Source organism: Sesamum indicum, linkage group LG8 (genome assembly GCF_000512975.1).
Source record: "Sesamum indicum cultivar Zhongzhi No. 13 linkage group LG8, S_indicum_v1.0, whole genome shotgun sequence".
NCBI lineage: Eukaryota > Viridiplantae > Streptophyta > Magnoliopsida > Lamiales > Pedaliaceae > Sesamum > Sesamum indicum.
The window spans coordinates 17,466,399-17,483,878 of NC_026152.1; the positions used below are offsets into that span (position 1 = coordinate 17,466,399).

At 36.3% G+C, this 17,480-nt stretch overlaps 3 protein-coding genes across 3 annotated transcripts in view; 2 read left to right on the top strand and 1 right to left on the bottom strand.

Annotated features, from left to right (window-relative positions):
- On the top strand, nt 568-4,268 carry LOC105169119 (serine/threonine-protein kinase SRK2A). The gene is made up of 9 exons (XM_011089421.2): nt 568-1,334; nt 1,584-1,658; nt 1,749-1,850; nt 1,972-2,025; nt 2,138-2,230; nt 2,343-2,435; nt 2,856-2,960; nt 3,045-3,143; nt 3,629-4,268. Exons 1-9 carry the CDS (start codon nt 1,215-1,217, stop codon nt 3,944-3,946), a joined length of 1,059 nt encoding a protein of 352 aa, XP_011087723.1. The 5' UTR covers nt 568-1,214; the 3' UTR covers nt 3,947-4,268.
- Nucleotides 5,547-11,124, bottom strand: LOC105169120 (thiamine biosynthetic bifunctional enzyme TH1, chloroplastic). Its single transcript, XM_011089422.2, has 9 exons — nt 10,787-11,124; nt 10,207-10,281; nt 10,027-10,102; nt 9,853-9,928; nt 9,056-9,190; nt 8,536-8,600; nt 8,311-8,438; nt 7,249-7,505; nt 5,547-6,326 (listed from the first exon to the last, which is right to left on the bottom strand). The coding sequence occupies exons 1-9, from the start codon at nt 11,087-11,089 to the stop codon at nt 5,807-5,809; spliced, it is 1,635 nt and encodes a 544-aa protein (XP_011087724.1). The 5' UTR covers nt 11,090-11,124; the 3' UTR covers nt 5,547-5,806.
- Nucleotides 13,241-17,480, top strand: part of LOC105169121 (ATP-dependent DNA helicase Q-like 4A) — a 13,066-nt gene continuing 8,826 nt past the window's right edge. Inside the window, exons 1-6 of the mRNA XM_011089423.2 lie at nt 13,241-13,438; nt 14,568-14,665; nt 14,771-14,944; nt 15,352-15,406; nt 16,324-16,755; nt 17,367-17,480. The exon at nt 17,367-17,480 is cut by the window's right edge and continues 7 nt beyond it. Of these exons, the coding sequence (XP_011087725.1) occupies nt 14,643-14,665; nt 14,771-14,944; nt 15,352-15,406; nt 16,324-16,755; nt 17,367-17,480 (798 nt within the window). The 5' untranslated portion in view covers nt 13,241-13,438; nt 14,568-14,642. The remainder of the gene's footprint in view (nt 13,439-14,567; nt 14,666-14,770; nt 14,945-15,351; nt 15,407-16,323; nt 16,756-17,366) is intronic.

Below are 17,480 nucleotides of genomic sequence, written 5' to 3' on the forward strand. Positions count from 1 at the left end.
AATTAAATTTAGCACTCCTAAAATTTATTTTCGTCTAACAAATAAGTCAATTCGTTAGTCAAAATTTACTAATTTTACTGAAATCAACAGGAAAAATGAATAAAAATTGAGGTTTATCCTCGATTTGATTATTATTGATTTATTATAGGTGATATAATTTTTTTCGAACTAAACTACCATTATAACGATGAAATATAACTCATTATATGCATTAATGCGTGAAAACATATGAAAGTAATTGGTCATAAAAAAGATTTATTTAACCTGTAATAAGTCAATCGGAGTTAAATATAATTTTTTTTCATTTTTTTTGTTAACATCAGCAAATTCAATGAGTTGTGCCTAATAAAGGAACTTATTGTTAGACGAAAGTAAATCTCATATGTTAGATGTAATTTTTTAAATATAAGAAATTTATGTGTAATTATGCCAAATATCAGAGAACGACCGTAATTATTCAAAAAAAAATATGAAGATATTTGTATTTTTCCCATGTGGCGCATATACACCGCCAAGAACAGGGGGGGCCATCAATCACTCTCAACCAAAATCAAAATACAATTGAAAATCCTTCTTCTTTATTCCCCAACTTGCAATAAAACTACTCCCCCAATTCTCCTTTTTTCTACATAATAATCATTATTATTATTATTATATGAATAAATGTTTAGCAGTCTGCAATTCTTCTGCAAGAATCTGTTTCTCATGCATATGCACACACTGATAAACAACCCACTACCGCTTCATATTCCTTTCTTTTCTTGAAATCCCAGCAAATCCCAACTTTTCCCCTGTTTCCCACTGAAAAACCCATTTGAATTCCTGTAAAGGCATTACCTTTTTCAGAATTTGAGGCGTTGGGAAACCCTATTCTTGATTTGATTAGAGCAACCTGTTGTTACCCTTTTGAATTTCGTGCATCTTCAATTATTTGATTCTGGAATTGGGTTTTTTCATTGGCGGAATCCCTTTGGAATTAAGTTCTGGAGATGGTGATTTGAGGCCTAGTAGGAGGTGTATGGTATTTGCTTTGATTTTGGGGATATCTTGTAGAAATCTCCCTAATTTTACCTGAGAGATCAGAAAATTTGAACTTTTGGTTTTTGATTTCTGGGACTAGAATTTGTGGGATTTGAGCTGAACTGGGGGTGCGAAATAAAGCTCAATCTTTTGAAGGAAGGTTGATACAGGGATAGTGGGAAGAAAGGAGCAAGATGGAAAAATACGAACTTGTGAAGGATATAGGGTCTGGAAATTTTGGTGTGGCCAGGCTTATGAGAAACAAGGAGACTAAGGAGCTTGTGGCCATGAAATACATGGAAAGAGGACACAAGGTTTGCACTATTTACATTTGTATTGGTAGATCACCAGTGTTTTTCTCAGTTTTCATTTCTTATCTTTATACTTGTGTTTGATTGATACGTGATATTTGTGAATGTGGAATCTTTAGAGTCCCATTATCCTGATGTTCAGCGTTTTAGCTTCTCCATTTTGAAGTATTTAGGTGGTTTATGAAATTGTGGGGTCTAATATGCACTTGAGTTTTCTCAAGAATTAAGGCACATTTGTGCTTTTGCTCGTAGATTGATGAGAATGTGGCTAGGGAGATCATAAATCATCGATCACTTCGGCATCCGAACATAATTCGGTTCAAGGAGGTGAGGAATCTAATTCGCAAAGAGTTTTTTCCTGGAGTGAGTAGAAAGTTTATTATGCTTAGTTTCAAATACTTGATTTGTGATGTACAGGTGGTTTTGACGCCTACCCATCTAGCCATTGTCATGGAGTATGCTGCTGGTGGAGAGCTCTTTGAGAGAATCTGTAATGCTGGACGATTTAGTGAGGATGAGGTATTACGACGTCTTGCCCCCCACCCAGTTGGCCTACTAAAAGATGGTGCATAAACAAAATGGAGAAATGTAAAATTGTTTTACATGCTGAGTTTTGATCAGTATTTTATTGTATTTTCAGGCCAGGTACTTCTTTCAACAGCTTATATCTGGAGTGAACTACTGCCACTCCATGGTGAGAGAAACTGGGCATACATGTTGGCTCATATATGGACATTTTTGAGTTTACAATTTTCACTGAATCCTGTACATCTCTGCTCACTTTGCAATTGTGTTATCTTCTGCAGCAAATTTGCCATCGCGATTTGAAGCTGGAGAACACCCTTCTGGACGGAAGCCCTGCTCCACGACTGAAAATCTGTGATTTTGGCTACTCAAAGGTAGCTATTGTCTGTGCTGTTTAGATTTATTTGTTATACCAGAGTATCTGTGTTTGAGAACTTTATACATGAAGCTTTATGACTCAATGTGTTGCTTTTTTCTTTGTTTAAGTCATCTCTGCTTCATTCAAGGCCCAAATCAACAGTTGGCACTCCTGCTTATATTGCTCCGGAGGTTCTGTCTAGAAGAGAATATGATGGCAAGGTAAGCATGTTCTCCTGTTTTTCTGGTTGGTTCATATTAGTTCTGTAATAATTAGTTGCAGGTGATATTTAATTTGGATTTTTAGTGTATTTTCCTGGGTACTTCTGTTTTTTAAAAGTAATTTTGGTTGTTTCCGTATCTTAGTTTATGTAGAGTGTGCAATGTAGTCTTTAGCTTCTTTCTCATCAATTTTTTTTTCATATTCATTATTATGATGAATAATGCTATGGGAATGGTGGTATACCCCTTCTTATGGTTCTTGAGAAAGGCTAGGGATTCTACCTGTCTTCATAACTTTGTTGGGTTCTCTTCAGCATCCCTATGTCTGTGTGTATCTCTGCACGTGCAGATGTGTATGCACAAACAGAAATGCATTTGTTCTCACGATATGTTTGTGTTGACTGTGGTTGGACTGTCCAGTTGGCTGATGTATGGTCGTGTGGTGTGACACTCTATGTTATGCTGGTTGGAGCATATCCTTTTGAAGATCAAGAAGATCCAAAGAACTTCAGGAAAACTATCCAAGTAAGCCTTCATTTCTTGCATACATGTGATTTCATGAACATGATTAAGCTTCTTCCTAACATACGCTTTGGTGATCTTCGCCAGAGGATAATGGCTGTTCAGTACAGGATTCCCGATTATGTCCACATTTCTCAGGATTGTAGGCATCTTCTGTCTCGCATATTTGTTGCAACTGCGTCCAGGGTATGTATTTCTCTTGGATGATCATGTTTGCTAGAGAACTGACTTCATCTGTATTTTGGTGGCCATTAATAATGCCTTTAACCTAATTGTCAGATTGACTTTTTACACTGAAATTGTAACCTTCAAACTTTTCTTTAGAGTCCTCTGTGCTCTTTTAATGAGTGTTCTCAATTATATTGTAATCACTGTCAAACTTTTCTTTAGCTGAACTTGATGGATTTATAGGTGATCCACTTCCTTGTGTTAGTGCCTTATGTTTATTAGTTGACGTGCATATTGTTTTTTGAATGTAAAATAAGCTTGAGATTTTCCAAAAACTTTGTATTACTTGAACTTGTGGGTGTTGTACGGTTTGTTAGGGCTTCATCATACATTGGTCTTTTATATCCATATTATATTTCTTGATGGGTCTACCGGCTGCTCAAGATTATGCCTATTTCTTGATATATTTATGCATAATGATGTGGGTGTCATACTTTGAGCAGAGAATTAGCATAAAAGAAATCAAATCACACCCATGGTTTCTGAAGAATTTACCAAGGGAATTAACGGATGTAGCGCAAGCAGCATACTACCGCAAAGAAGACCCCACCTATTGCCTTCAATCTGTGGAGGAGATCATGAAAATTGTGGAAGAGGCTAAAACCCCTCCTCCAGCCTCCCGTTCAATTGGAGGCTTTGGCTGGGGAGGCGAAGAAGAGGAGGATAAAGAGGAAGATGTAGAAGAGGAGGAAGAAGAAGAAGACGAGTATGATAAACAAGTTAAAGCCGCTCATGCAAGTGGAGAAGTGCGTGTGACCTGAGACGTAGCTGCACTCATGTCCAAACAAGGTAGATTTAGTTTTACTAAACCTGATCCTTTGGTGGTTGTAAAAAGTTCAGCTACATGAGATGTGGGTTCTAATAAGTCTTTTGTAAAGTTTTAGTTTTATGATTTGGAGGCTTGTGCATTTTATATTTCGAGGGTAGTAGCAAAAAGTATCGTGTGGTGAAGCTGTGAGTGTTTGTTTTCTGGGTTAGGTTTTTAGAGCTATTGTGTGTTGAATTTCATCGAACATTGTGTATTTTCATGTGGGGTTGTATTCAACTGTATTTGACTTTATATTTATTCTCGTCTTTCCTCCATCTGTTTCTTCTTCGAGCAGATCTCCAGGAACGAGCTTCTTGCAGCTCTGTTTGGAGCTTGGGCTGTAAGCAGCTCATTTTAGACTACATTTTTCTGACTCACAGGACCAATGATTATATCGCACTTGACTAGGCACGACATGGTTGGATTCATGGTTTATCTCACCCATGTTGTCATCGTCGTCTACATGGTCACAAATGGTTGGCAGAACAAGTTTTTCCTTCTTCTTCTTGGGGTTATGTAAGTGTCATACTCCACCAGAGAAACAACAATAAGAAGATTAAAAAAGAAACAGAGCTAGGAACTTTGAATAGCAAAAGCATTCATTATGGTACCGGGCAAATGCAATTCTAAGGAATTTTGAGGGCAATAATGCTCTGTATGCGCCCTGACTGAAATCTTTATGGGCTGCTGTGAATATCATTCCATACCCACCCAACCCCATTCTTTCTCTCTTCCACCCCACCCCCCAACACTTGGGAACTTTAAAACATGACCAACCACGCTTTAGCTTAATGGTTAAAATTGAGGTTCATAAATAAGTTAGAGGTAATGTGTTTGATTATACCATACATGTAGGTATTTCTTTTATTTAATGTGAGTAATTTATTGTAATAAAAATTTATTAATCGAATTGATTTATTTATCAGTTTAAATTATGCATTGTCGTTTAATTTGTTTAAACAAAAAGGAAAAAATTCCATAAAGAACAACACTGTTGCTCTGTATTTTAGAGATGATGTTGGGAGTGGGACGCAGGACCTATCCCATGCTTTGAAGTCTATCATTCTGTACACTGAAAATGGACAGGACGCCCATAAGTTTCTGGTAATTCAATGAACTTGATGCTGCATTCATTATTCGCCGTCGGAATATTCTACAATTCAGTCCAGTGGTGTTGAATGGACCTACAGACTCCATCGAAACTGGTAAATTCTGAGATTACATTCATTCAGTGTTTAAATTTTCTGTTGTTGTGAAGGTGACAATTTTACAAAATAAAGAAAATTATCATCTTTTATTATTATTTTATTAAAATTTATTTAACTTCAGCTTTTTGATTCGGTCCTCATCAGAATCAAGTCTCTGTCATTTCATTATCGTGATAAATATAGCTTTTTTTTTAGTGGGTCGTGATAAATATAGTTCTGATGAACAACTTTATAATTATTGTTGACCACAGTAACCTATAAAATCATGAAATGTTTCAAGTTGGAGGGACCCGTAAATAAGAACTTAAGGTTTAATAGACCATCTATATCTGAAAAGTAAAAACATGATCAACTAAAGTTTGAGAACATATATTAAAAAGATTGAATCATCAAGAAAGATGACAGGTCCAGGAAAGGAAATCTAATTTGTGAAGTTAGTGTATCATTGATCAACGGAGCCACATAAATGCTATAATGTTTATTCGATTCATTTTGATACAATCAATTTGACACCACTCAGTTGTTCAATTCGTTCACCTGCATATCAGTTGGATTGAGAAATGACAGTGGCAGTGTCAAGAGAGAAGAGGCTCTCAATTCCCTGCCTAGGTAGAGCCGATGATCACTTTCAGCAAATTTTGGGTCTCAGTCGAAACGGATTCCCTGTCAAAGAGAGCAGATACGACTGCAACTCCTTTCAGATTTGGAACACCTAATTCCATAACGGGTCTTACATTTGAAATGCCAAAGCCGCCAATGGCAACCACAGGCAACTTGGATTCCAAACATACAGTTTTCAGCCCGTCCAAGCCCACGGTGAGATTGTTTTCTTTTGTATTTGTTGGATAGACACCACCGCAGCCAATGTAATCGGCCCCATCAATCCATGCTTTCTCGGCTTGTTCTGGTGTTTTGCAAGATACACCGATGATTTTGTCGGGACCGAGGATAGTCCGGGCAACACGAGCGGGCATGTCGGACTGGCCAACGTGAACTCCATCGGCATCACAAGCAAGAGCAATATCGATTCTGTCATTAATCAGCAAAGGTACACCATGGCTGCGGCATATTTCCACACATGTTTTGGCTGCTTCCAGAAAATCCCGGGTGTCAGCATCCTTTTCTCTGCAATGCAGCAGGTTCCAGAGGTATCAATTAACAAGAGGAATGTGGTAACAGAGCAGGCAACGGATTTGATTATAAGGCATAACCATCTAAATTTTTAAGTGAAATGCTATATATATCTCAAGACTAATCCACGCAAGACAGGTATGACAAACACGATGTGCTTTATGCATCTAAAAGATGTCGAATGAAAGTGGGATGCAGAAGCTTAAAATTTTCTTGCAAAACCATGTCTTGTAATGGCAACTCTCTTCAACATTGAAAAAGCCATGCAGATTTTTGGCTTATCATTTCAAGGGTTAGCCAAGGCCGTGTTGGATTCAGTAGCTCTTGATTACAATAACACAATCCACGCCTATTAAGTTTGAGGTCAGGTGTATATAAGTTGTTGAATCAAATCTTGCCACCAGTAGCAATTAGGTTTACACAGGCTCTTATTCAACAAACCTGAATCCATTCAGCACGTATTCTGACTATATTTTCCCTTCTTAAAAGCTTGAATTTGATCTTTAAATTGTAGGACTCTTTCAAAAGTCACAAACTCAAATCTTTTCCTTGTTAGACCACTGTCATAATCAATTAGACCATACAAGATTGCAAGCCAATCACTTTTGAAAAAGATTATGTCCCTGAAATCTAGATAACAAATGTCTAGCACAAATCATATGTTCCTGAGTTCCTCTTCATATGGATAAATGTGATGCAGTATCCAGGAATTCAGAGAAATAAAAATGGATACCCTAATTGTTAGTTGAACAGGTAAAAGAGATCAAGCAGCTCTCTTTTCAAGATAGGGACAAATCATCTTTCAATTAGATACCAGTTGTTTCCTGAAACTAGCTGCAGCTTAAAATGTGGTAGTGGCTCCAAATGCCTCTCTCTATATAAAAGAACAATTGAAAGGAATGCATTTAAAGCAAACCTCAGCTGAACTATAGTTGCTCCTCCTTCTATGGCAGATTTGACAGCATCCCTCATGGAACGGCCCCACTTTTTATTCATCCTTGAGTCTGTGACGGCATACAAGAGAAGATCGTTCGGACTAAACAGTCGGCGCGCACATAGATCGGGGGCACTGTTCTTCAGCTTCATCAAATGGTCAAAGGGACCTTGATGTCCTCCTCCAATGAGAATGTCCTTACTATAGTCCAACGCTGACTCAACATAGTGCTTTGCTATCTGAAAAGAACAATACATAAACAGAAACAGTATGCATTTGAAATATCAGATTGGAAGTACAAACCAAAATCCAGATAAAGAAGGAAAACAGAAGAGGAAGACGGAGAAGCATCTCTCTGATGTTAAAAGAGGAAAGCCGAAGAGGAGGAAGGGAAGGTATACCAACTCACTCTCCACTTATTTTCTTCAAGCAGGAATAGGTGTACATGGAGATGATTAAGAGTTATATGTTAAAATGAAGGACTCACATCTGCTAACTTGGTGAAAAAGCTTCATGAGTTTCCAGACACACACACACACACATAATATTTACATAGAGAGAGAGAGAGCGAGAGAGAGAGGATGTTTCACAAATAAATGACAAGAAAACAAGCATTTTGTGGCAACAAATAACATACTTAAAAGCCCAAATTTGGCTGAAAAGAGATGCATCTAGTTACTTCATAAGAAGATTTTCATTGTGGCTTAGTAGTTAGTTCTTGAGTAGATGTCATCTGCGAGAGGGTATGCTAGCTTCTGGAAAGTAGGATGGTAAATAGGAGTTGCATCCGCTCCGAAAATGGAGTGAGGTGCCAGAGTAACATAGTTCCACCGAAGAGGTTTCAGATGACATGCGTTACATGGTGCATAGTCATCCAGAGCATGCCAGAAATGATGGCGGGCATTTAATTTGTTTTCGTTCAAACACAAGTCCAAGTGAGTAAATGGGCCGCCAGGAAATGAGAATGTTTGGGAACTTTGACGTACTGTACACATCCACAGACAGATGGTGTGACAATAAAAAGAAAAACAGCTGTTCAATCACCTTAATAGCAGAGAGCACAGAAGAACCTCTAGCTAGTTCAGCAGCTATAGAGGATGCCAAGGTACAGCCAGTCCCATGGGTATTCGAAGTGTTTACCCGCGTTGAGCGAAACTCATAGAACTCCTTACCTAGAAGGTCAAATCATGTGATTCTATGAGCTCCAATACCATTTAAATAAGTACAAGAAGCAGTACTTCACAATTGCAAAAAATATGTGCAGTGTACCATCAAATAGAACATCAACAGCATCAGAGGATGAGGGAAGGTCACCTCCTTTCACGAGTACATTCCTGAAAAAACAGCAAATTCAGGACAGTAAATCATTTTTAATTTATTCCTGAAAGCATGTATTAGAATTTAGAAATGAAAAATTCCGCAGTCATGATAATAAGTTATATAAGACAACCAAAACCCATTTTGAGCCGCCAAAGACTCCAAAAACAAAATAATGGATTTTATAGGACTATTCTCCAATTTTTTTGACAATTCCTCCAAAATAAACCAGCTCATAGGTGTTCTCAAAGATAGAGCTTTAGAGTGAAGTCGGTCCCCTATTACTGCACATGTTACTCAGTCAGGTCATGGCTTCAATCAAAGACTTCAAGGATTTTGCATGCCTGTGCTTGCTTAAGAAACTATATTTTATTTCTTTTTCCAGGAACAGAAAGATGACGACCATTTTCCAGGAGTAGTTACATAAGCATAACAAGAAGCATGTAGAAGATTTATAAAGTCAAGAACTAACCGAGGGCCAATATTATGTATAGACTTCGCAGCAGAATGCATATCAGCAACTGTTTCCAATGGTGCACCACCGAGTAAAGCAGATGCCTCTCTTAGATTAGGAGTTACTATATCTGCCAGAGGAAGAAGCTCCTCCCTATTGTAAGTAGCAAGTACATTAATAAATATATTAAACAGCAAGGTAATTCGCCATATCCAATCCTCAGCAGCTCTTGTATTACTATAACTGAATGCTCAAAGATAAGTTCTCCTATAAATTTAGAAATGCAACTCCAGTTAGAGTCACAGAAGAAACTTGGAGAAAATGGACAAATGGGAAGAGTTTTGACCGCGAATATGATATAACTTGGATATCCAAAAACAGTAATACGGTTTTACTGAACCCTGAACCATCTCTTGCTATTTTTTATGGGTTCACTTTATATTGTGGGTCGATGCACCAATTTAGCTAGGATTGTCATTGATTTATTATGTCTGTCACTTCACTATTTGTAATAACTCCTTGGCAGTATCCATTAAATTCACTAAACAACAAAACAGATTTCCATCTGGAGTAGTATTCAAATGATTATGATAGCTAGTGAACACACACACGATAGAGGTGGATCCGACCCTGACTCATTCCTAAATTAATTAGCGCGATTGAAATGGTGCAAACATGAGAATAAATGTTCCATAAAACCACTTTTATATCCTCACAACCACTTCTTACAAAATATGCAGTCTTTGTGTTAGATAGGTCAAGGCATAACAACTTCAACCGCCAAGAATAAAAGGGGCAGTCAGTATAAAAAATACCTAAAGCTAGCCAGCACCGAGGAACCAGCCAATACATCACCACTTGTAGATACCATGACAGGATCAACCACCAAAGCTTCCTTCATAAAATTCATATTGTCAACAGAAAACCACATACAATTAGAAACAGTTTAAAGAATGACAGTGTGGACTAAGAAATATTACTGCCAATACCTCCAACTTGGAACTCCTTTAGGCTCTGACAGAGGACCTTGACTATACCAGGTGAAGGCAGCATACCTGTTTTCACCTGTCATTTCCAGCAACTAAATTATCACTTACACTAAGAATACAAAAGTTCATTTTGGAGAAAAAATACACAGCATCACCAAAAGTTGAAAAAGATAGACTTACAACATCAGGACGCATATCTGACAGCACCGACTTCAATTGCTCTCTAACAAATTCCTCCGTAACAATATTCACTCCCTAATAACATCAAACTAACAACCACTTTAAAGACATTATCAAAAGATATAAAACCTTGATCCGAACAAATAGCACTAAATCAATCTCAACTATGTTTCCATGAAGAAAATATTCCAGATCTTCCAAATATAAATTCTCCACACCCTCTATTCTAGTAATTAGTCACTCTCTCAGTCACAGATTGAATTTTCTATTGCAAATCCTATTACATCTTTTAAACATCCACGCTCCGTATATAATCTTTCCTAAATAAAATCCATGATCTCATCTCTATACACTTGGCCTGGTGTGTGTATATTGTGATGGAACAAAATTTAGAATCGAAAAATCCAATCCGCTCTAGTCAACCAAACTCGCTTCTACAGACTAAGTTACTAAACTTGAAACCCATACGTAGAAAATAAGCAAAGAGCACCAAAAATTGGGGGTAAAAAAGAGAAGACTAAAGCTAATAATAACCAAATAACTGAATCGACGGTTCTCACAATGTGAAACATGAAGATACCTGAACTCCGACAGTGTTCTGCGCAGTAACGGCGGTGACAACAGTTGAGCAATAAACCCCGCGCGCGGCGCAAGCCTTCATGTCCGCTTGTATGCCAGCGCCGGCGCCGGAATCGGAGCCAGCAACAGTCAGGACATGAGGAACTCGAACTCTACCAGGCGGCTTTAGCTCCTCTTCTTGCTGCATTGCTCTCAGATTGGAAACCCCAGCTCGACGAACCCCTCGTGAAATTGAGTGTATGTATCGGAATTGATGATGAATGGGAGCGGAGGAGAGCGCTTGGGAACACACGTGAAACCCCATGAAGAAGACTGTTGGTGTTGGATGCTGATATTTTGTACGGTGGTCTTCGCACCAAATTTATTTTCGCTGCACCCGACACGTGGCGCGAGGAGGCTAAGACTTGGTGTGAAGGATTGTATTTGACGGCCTGGATTCATAGTAATAATAACTTAGGATGTTTTCTCTATATCGCTTTTTAATTCCTTTATGTTATTGATTATTATGAATTATCATTTATAATATAAAATAAAAACAATAATAATCTACAAGTTAATGAGATTTTAATTAATAATAAAAAAATAGTATTATATAGAAAAAAGTAAATTTAAATTATGTTACTAACAATTTATCAAATAAAACTTGTAAATTGTTTAGATAAATATTAAGAATTATACATTTATCTGTATTTTAAACCAAAATAAAAGTTGAACTGTAAAAAAATAATATACAGTGAATTTTGAATAAAAACAAACGATTATAAAGGTAAATTATATGAACATTAGTTGAGTTTACTTTTAATTGCACAAATATTCTGTAAATAGAAAATATATATATGCATTTAAACTGTAATTATAATTTACATATATACCTCTTCATTGGGAAAAAAAATAAAAACTCAAACAAAGATCATTTGAGGTACATTACATCGACATCCCATCAGAGATTGTATTTATAATTTTTACAAGAGTATGAGGTGGTTGTATAATTAATTTAATGTTGAAGTAGCGTCAAATTGATTTATCCTAAATATTTACATTGTGTTCGGATTTATTTTCTGAGTGTTTTGTATAGATAAAGAGAGAAAAATATATATAAATAAGTATATATTGGTTACAGTGTGTATATTTAGATTTATTTTAAAAAAAATATAAAATAATTGTTGTATGTTTGATGTTGTGTTTTGAAAAATAAGTCGTCGTTCATTGCCAAGTTTTATTTTTATATATATATATATTTATATATATATATAAGTGTTATATGTTTAATGTTATGTTTTGAAAGACAAAAGTCACTATTTATTGTTAAATTACTTGTCTCTTACATGTATTTATATATATATGTGTGTATATATATGCTTTTATGCCAAATAAAAGAAAAATACAGGATATGGTGATTTTACATGAAGCCAAACAAACATAGTCTTAATCTAGATCGAAATATGTGACTTTCATGGGCAAGTCCAAGCTCGCCACGTATCCGGCCCAAACTGTAAATGGGTCGTGAGGAATAAACAAGACTAGTCGAATTCGTCTCCATATAAGACCCTTCAACATTCAAGTTAGTTTTGATCGAAGTAGAAATATGCAATCTATAAGCTAAAAAGTGAATGCAATAAATACACATATTACCTTAAATAATTCACTTATAAAATATTTATAGGACACAAATGTATAGTACGAATCGGGTCACGTGTTATCATCGACACACTCATAATTTTTTATTCAACACTCCAATTGGTGTAATCATCGCAAATTTCATGTGATTTGAATTTTTTTTTTATTCACGAAGTTTGTTTTCGTTCAACAAATAGATTCACCCTTTAGTTAAAATTTATTAAATATATTGATATTAGCTAAAAAACGAATGAAAATCCATATTTAGTCCAATTAACTTATTGCTAATTATACATGTCAAATAAATATTTTATAATTAAATTAATATTATACATATTAACACGCTAATACATGTGGAGAAATATAACTTCACATTTTATAAAAGTAGTTTGGTTAAAAAAGATTTGTTCAATAAATGAATAAAAAGTCAATTCGAGGTAAATATGAATTTTCATTCAATTTTTTTTAATAATATATGTAAATTCACTGAATTCGGATCAATTGATTAATCTATTTTTTCGATAAAAAATAAATGTTTGTGATTTTAGATATAATTTTTAAATTACAGAGTATATATAATTATAAATTTTTTATGGAACGAGGTGTAATTAGTTTATTTATTTTTTAATTTTAGAGAATGGTGGAGTAATTATTTCTTGTTCAGGATTAGCTTTCGTCGTATTGGGTAGGTAGTTGCCGGGCCCCACCGTACCCGATGCTCAAAAATGGACCCGGGGAAAGGGAAGACCCATATAACCCGACAAATCAAATTCGGGCGGGTCAGCCCTAAATATTTGCATCCATTCATATTATCCCGCCATTCGAAGCCCGCCTTGGTTTGAAGCTCCTCCTCTTTTCTTTATCACCCCATTTCACACAGACACACACACACACACATCTTTGCTTATACAGAAATACACCTCCTAACCACTAATCACATAACTAAGTTAAAAAATTCAAATTCGGGTGCCGAGTAGTTTGGAGTCTCATGTTCGATGGTGCTGTGATAAACTACGGGTAATCCATGTACAAAAAGGTTAGTTATTTATTTTTTTGTTCAAATAACTTGACTGTATGTTTGGGTACAATGAATGTGAAGAGCAGTATACAAGTTTCTGGAGAAATTCTTTTCATTAGGTATCGGGCAAAGTCTGGCGATTTTTGGCCGAGAAGTCCTGATTAAAAGCGAGTAAATGCATTTTTTGTTTTTTGCTTAGTACGTAAAGAAATCACAAGAAAAAATAAATGGCATGAAATTAGTTACTATCAGGAGCAAGGAAGATATTTTTGAGTATAAAATCGATTGTTATTTCAGCGGAGAAGAATTCTAAGTGCGGATTGACTGAGAAAGCTGGTTGGTGCTGATACAACCATTGGGGAATGGGTTTATGACTTTAATATTCTAACAAAGAAACTCAATGTAGTTTCTTTTTAGATTAAATTAGTTATATCACAGACTACATTTGATCTTCACATCCTTAGCTGGATATTCCCGATTGTTATTAAAAATATCTGAAGAAAACACGCTTTAGAAGTCTTAATCCATTTGAGATTTGTTGTGCTTCCACAGACCACTACTGAGGATGACGACGACATTGCATTACTTGTGCAAACTGTTGGCACACATGATTTGCCACATTATTTGACATAGCTATTGCCAAATTCATTTGATCACGTGGTTCCTACTGTGCTTTGATGACAGTTTTAGCTGCTCTGTTGGGAAGACCACTTCACACTGACTACTCCCCATTTAGGAGGAATGCTGGCTATTACAGTTCAAGATGCTAATGTTAGCACTGGCAAGTCTGTGCTCTGATAGGCCTAGGAGTTGAACTTAAACAATACCTTTGGACTAAACTGTGTTTGACAATAGGAATAACTTGTATATCCTTTCTACTTGCATCTTGATATTTTACCTGCCCACTATGAATCTATATATCTGAAATTGTAGCTTTCTGGGTGCAAGAAGGCAAAATCAAATTAGACCACCCATGGCAAGTGCTGCTGTGTTCCTTAATTGTTTCTTGGCTAATTTTTCTTGTCTTATCTCGTATATTTCAGTCTCATGTTCCCTTTTCAACTGCTCACTGTTTGATGGTGTCCTTGCTTTTGACAACGCATGCTTTGTTTCTTGGATCCTTACCGAGCTGTGTTCTTTATTGTAGTGCACACCTAGGTAAATGCGTTGGGGTTTCTGACAACACAGATAACACAGGAAAACAAGAGGAATATGTTATCTAATGATGAAGGAAATGCATGCCAGGCAAGGACACTGGAGCTAACCTTTCAGTTCCTTTTCCATTTGTTTTCATTCCATCCTACATATTTTCCTTCAAATTTTGTTGAAGAAACTTGCTTGTGTATGTAGGGGAAGCAACTTGAATGGCGATTTGAAATCTAGCCACAAATTGCATAAAGTGAATTGGTCAGAACACGCAAATGCGCAGAATAACTTCTTGAGCCAAGATAAATTCTTGAGTTCAAACTTCCTCTTCTCTTTGTCAACTCAAAAACCTCAAATTGATGGAGCTATGGCTGCAAGGTATCCTGCAACTAGTAATTTTGAGGATGAAAAAGTAGAGCATCCCTTGCATGTTTTATATGCAAATATCTATAGTTTGTTTTTATCATCTTTCATTGTTTGGAAGTTGTCATAGACTAAAGCTTTCTGTTGAGATTTTTTCACCCCACTGTAAAAACTTGTTTGGGACTATTAATATACTTGCCATGGAGTATTTTCCTAGCAAGTACTGAGTATAGTTTTGTGCTTCTCTTTGTAGATAGATTGTGTTTTCTGAAACATCTCTTCATTAGGTCTCATGTTCAGACTAAACAATTGAGAATTTGAATATGCTCATGTTAATTGAAAAATCATCTAATCTGATTTATGGATTACCATATTGTAGTACCTCTCTATCCTTTACTTTACACTGTCCTCCTTATATCCAGGTCTATGGTTTGTCAAGTTCAGGGAGCTAAAATGCACAACACACAACTTGAAAAGGTGAAGTATCAATTGCATCAGCATGCTAATATCTTTTCTGGTTTGTCTATGCGCTTCGACTAGATACTTTTGCCATTTTCACATTATAATTATTTCTTTTTCATATGCTGCTAAACTTTTTTATTGGCTGTTGCCTAGTATAAGGGTCAATTGCTTCAAGCTGACAGCTTCTAGATTGTGAGTTCAGATAAGGGAATAGTATTCGCTTATCCGTAGTTTTTACCGCTAAGGGTCAATACTCTTCGTGTTTTACAGGTAGTTTATGACATAAAGCACTTTTGATTGGCCCTTAAAGGCGAATCTTTGTAAGTTCACCTTTGTGACCGTGTGCCAAAGCCTTTCCTAGGTTGGGAGATGAGATGTACCATACTCTGCGGGCAGAGTCCTGCACAGCACCACTGCAGAAATAATATGTTTTTTCCATATAAAACTCATGTGGAGCTTAACTCTAAATCAAGGAAATAAAGCTGAAAAAACAATTATATAATACCTAAGGATCAAACATTCATGCTTTCCGTTCTGTTTGTCTAACATAGCAACTGGAATGTTCTCCCTATCCCCTAGGTTCTGTATTACCTTGCTAAATACTTGTTGAAATACCCACAGGATTGCTTATCTCTTATGCTTCTTGTTATTTTTCCCTTCTATTCTCTCTTTTTGTTAGTCTGCGAGTCAGATGTATCTTGGCTGTCTTATGTTGGCTCTTTGTTTGCCTTCTGTTCACTTTTTCTCTTGTTACATTCAGTGAGCTATTGATAGACAGGAATATCTCATCTTACCACCAAGCAACCTCATCTCTGTATATAGTATCTTAAGTCGAAGCAATCTGCTCTTAAGCTTAATTGATATCCATTTTTACTTGAATTCATAATTCTTCAATCCATCAAATGATGTGGAATATGTAAAAATCTCGGCAGGCTTGGCAGCTTCTCTCAAGCCTTCAGTTATCTTCCAGAAATTATACCAAACCTGGAAAAAGTCTTCCTCTATCCAAGGATGTAAATGCATTCATATCTCAGATTTCAAGACGAACAACTAAAAAATGCTCATCCGTTTTGAAAAGCACAGTTGCAGAATCTAATCAGAACTATGAAAGATTCAGTGGAGGTGATGTAAAAACCAGTGAACCCAATAAGAACTTGGGAAACTCTTTTCCGTCCCATATTTTTGAGGTTGAGGAAGCTAGACAGGTTATGGTTGGGCAGAAGGGTTCACACCCACTGATGACAGATGGACTGCAAAGACAAACCATCAATTGTGTTGCCAGTAAATCTAAGATGCATGCAACTGCAGCAAATGGTCCCAAGTCTGCTTCTACTGATGGCATCGATGAGGACGACATTCTTGAGGTAATTCATCAGAATGGCTTATGATATGAAAAATATTTGAATTTTCGGCTTTGACTAGGTAAGTGCCCGTGAGTAGGACATTAGTGGTTTTAAACAAGTTCACCCAAAATGGACTAGGATCACAAGTTGATGAATACTGTAATAATAAGGCTGCCTTAGAGGAATATCTCTTCCTAAAAATTGATTTCTGGAGATAAAGTGAGAAGAATGAGTTTAGAGAGATCTGATATGATCTGAGATGTGGCTTGCATTAGTTGTCCTCTAAGGAAAAAAATAATGATGACTATTGATGGGATATGTCTTTTTAGGGTTTGGATAGGTGGGGGTGAGATGATTTGTTGAAAATTATGGGGTTTAGGATTTATAGTAGGTAGGAAATGAGAAATACAATTTATGGTATTTTGTTGAGTATGTCAAATAAATATGAGTTTTGAAAAAGTTTATTTTCAATGCATTTTCGTGAGATGAGGGGGCTGCCTAACCTTGGCTGTCCTTACTGTGTTAAGAAATAATGAAAGCCATATTTACGCTACTTCTTCTTCTTCATTCTTTTTCCATTCTCTCAAGTAGAGTGATACATTTGGCAAATGACTGAAGTTTCCATTCTTCAGAATATTGATGTGGACCAGATAGTTTTGGATCATTATCAGTCAACGCCTCAACCGTCAATCTCTAAACTTCCACCAATTACTCCACATACAAATAAAAATAATTTTCCAATTCCT

Excerpts from the sequence above, each read along its gene's own strand:
- LOC105169119 (XM_011089421.2), top strand. The coding sequence starts at position 1,215 with ATGGAAAAATACGAACTTGTGAAGGATATAGGGTCTGGAAATTTTGGT. Across the intron at positions 1,659-1,748 it reads ACATAATTCGGTTCAAGGAG|GTGGTTTTGACGCCTACCCA; the intron begins GTGAGGAATCTA and ends TGTGATGTACAG. Across the intron at positions 2,961-3,044 it reads ACTTCAGGAAAACTATCCAA|AGGATAATGGCTGTTCAGTA; the intron begins GTAAGCCTTCAT and ends GATCTTCGCCAG.
- LOC105169120 (XM_011089422.2), bottom strand. The coding sequence starts at position 11,089 with ATGGGGTTTCACGTGTGTTCCCAAGCGCTCTCCTCCGCTCCCATTCAT. Across the intron at positions 10,103-10,206 it reads CAGATATGCGTCCTGATGTT|GTGAAAACAGGTATGCTGCC; the intron begins GTAAGTCTATCT and ends TGGAAATGACAG. Across the intron at positions 9,929-10,026 it reads AAAGGAGTTCCAAGTTGGAG|CTTTGGTGGTTGATCCTGTC; the intron begins GTATTGGCAGTA and ends TTATGAAGGAAG.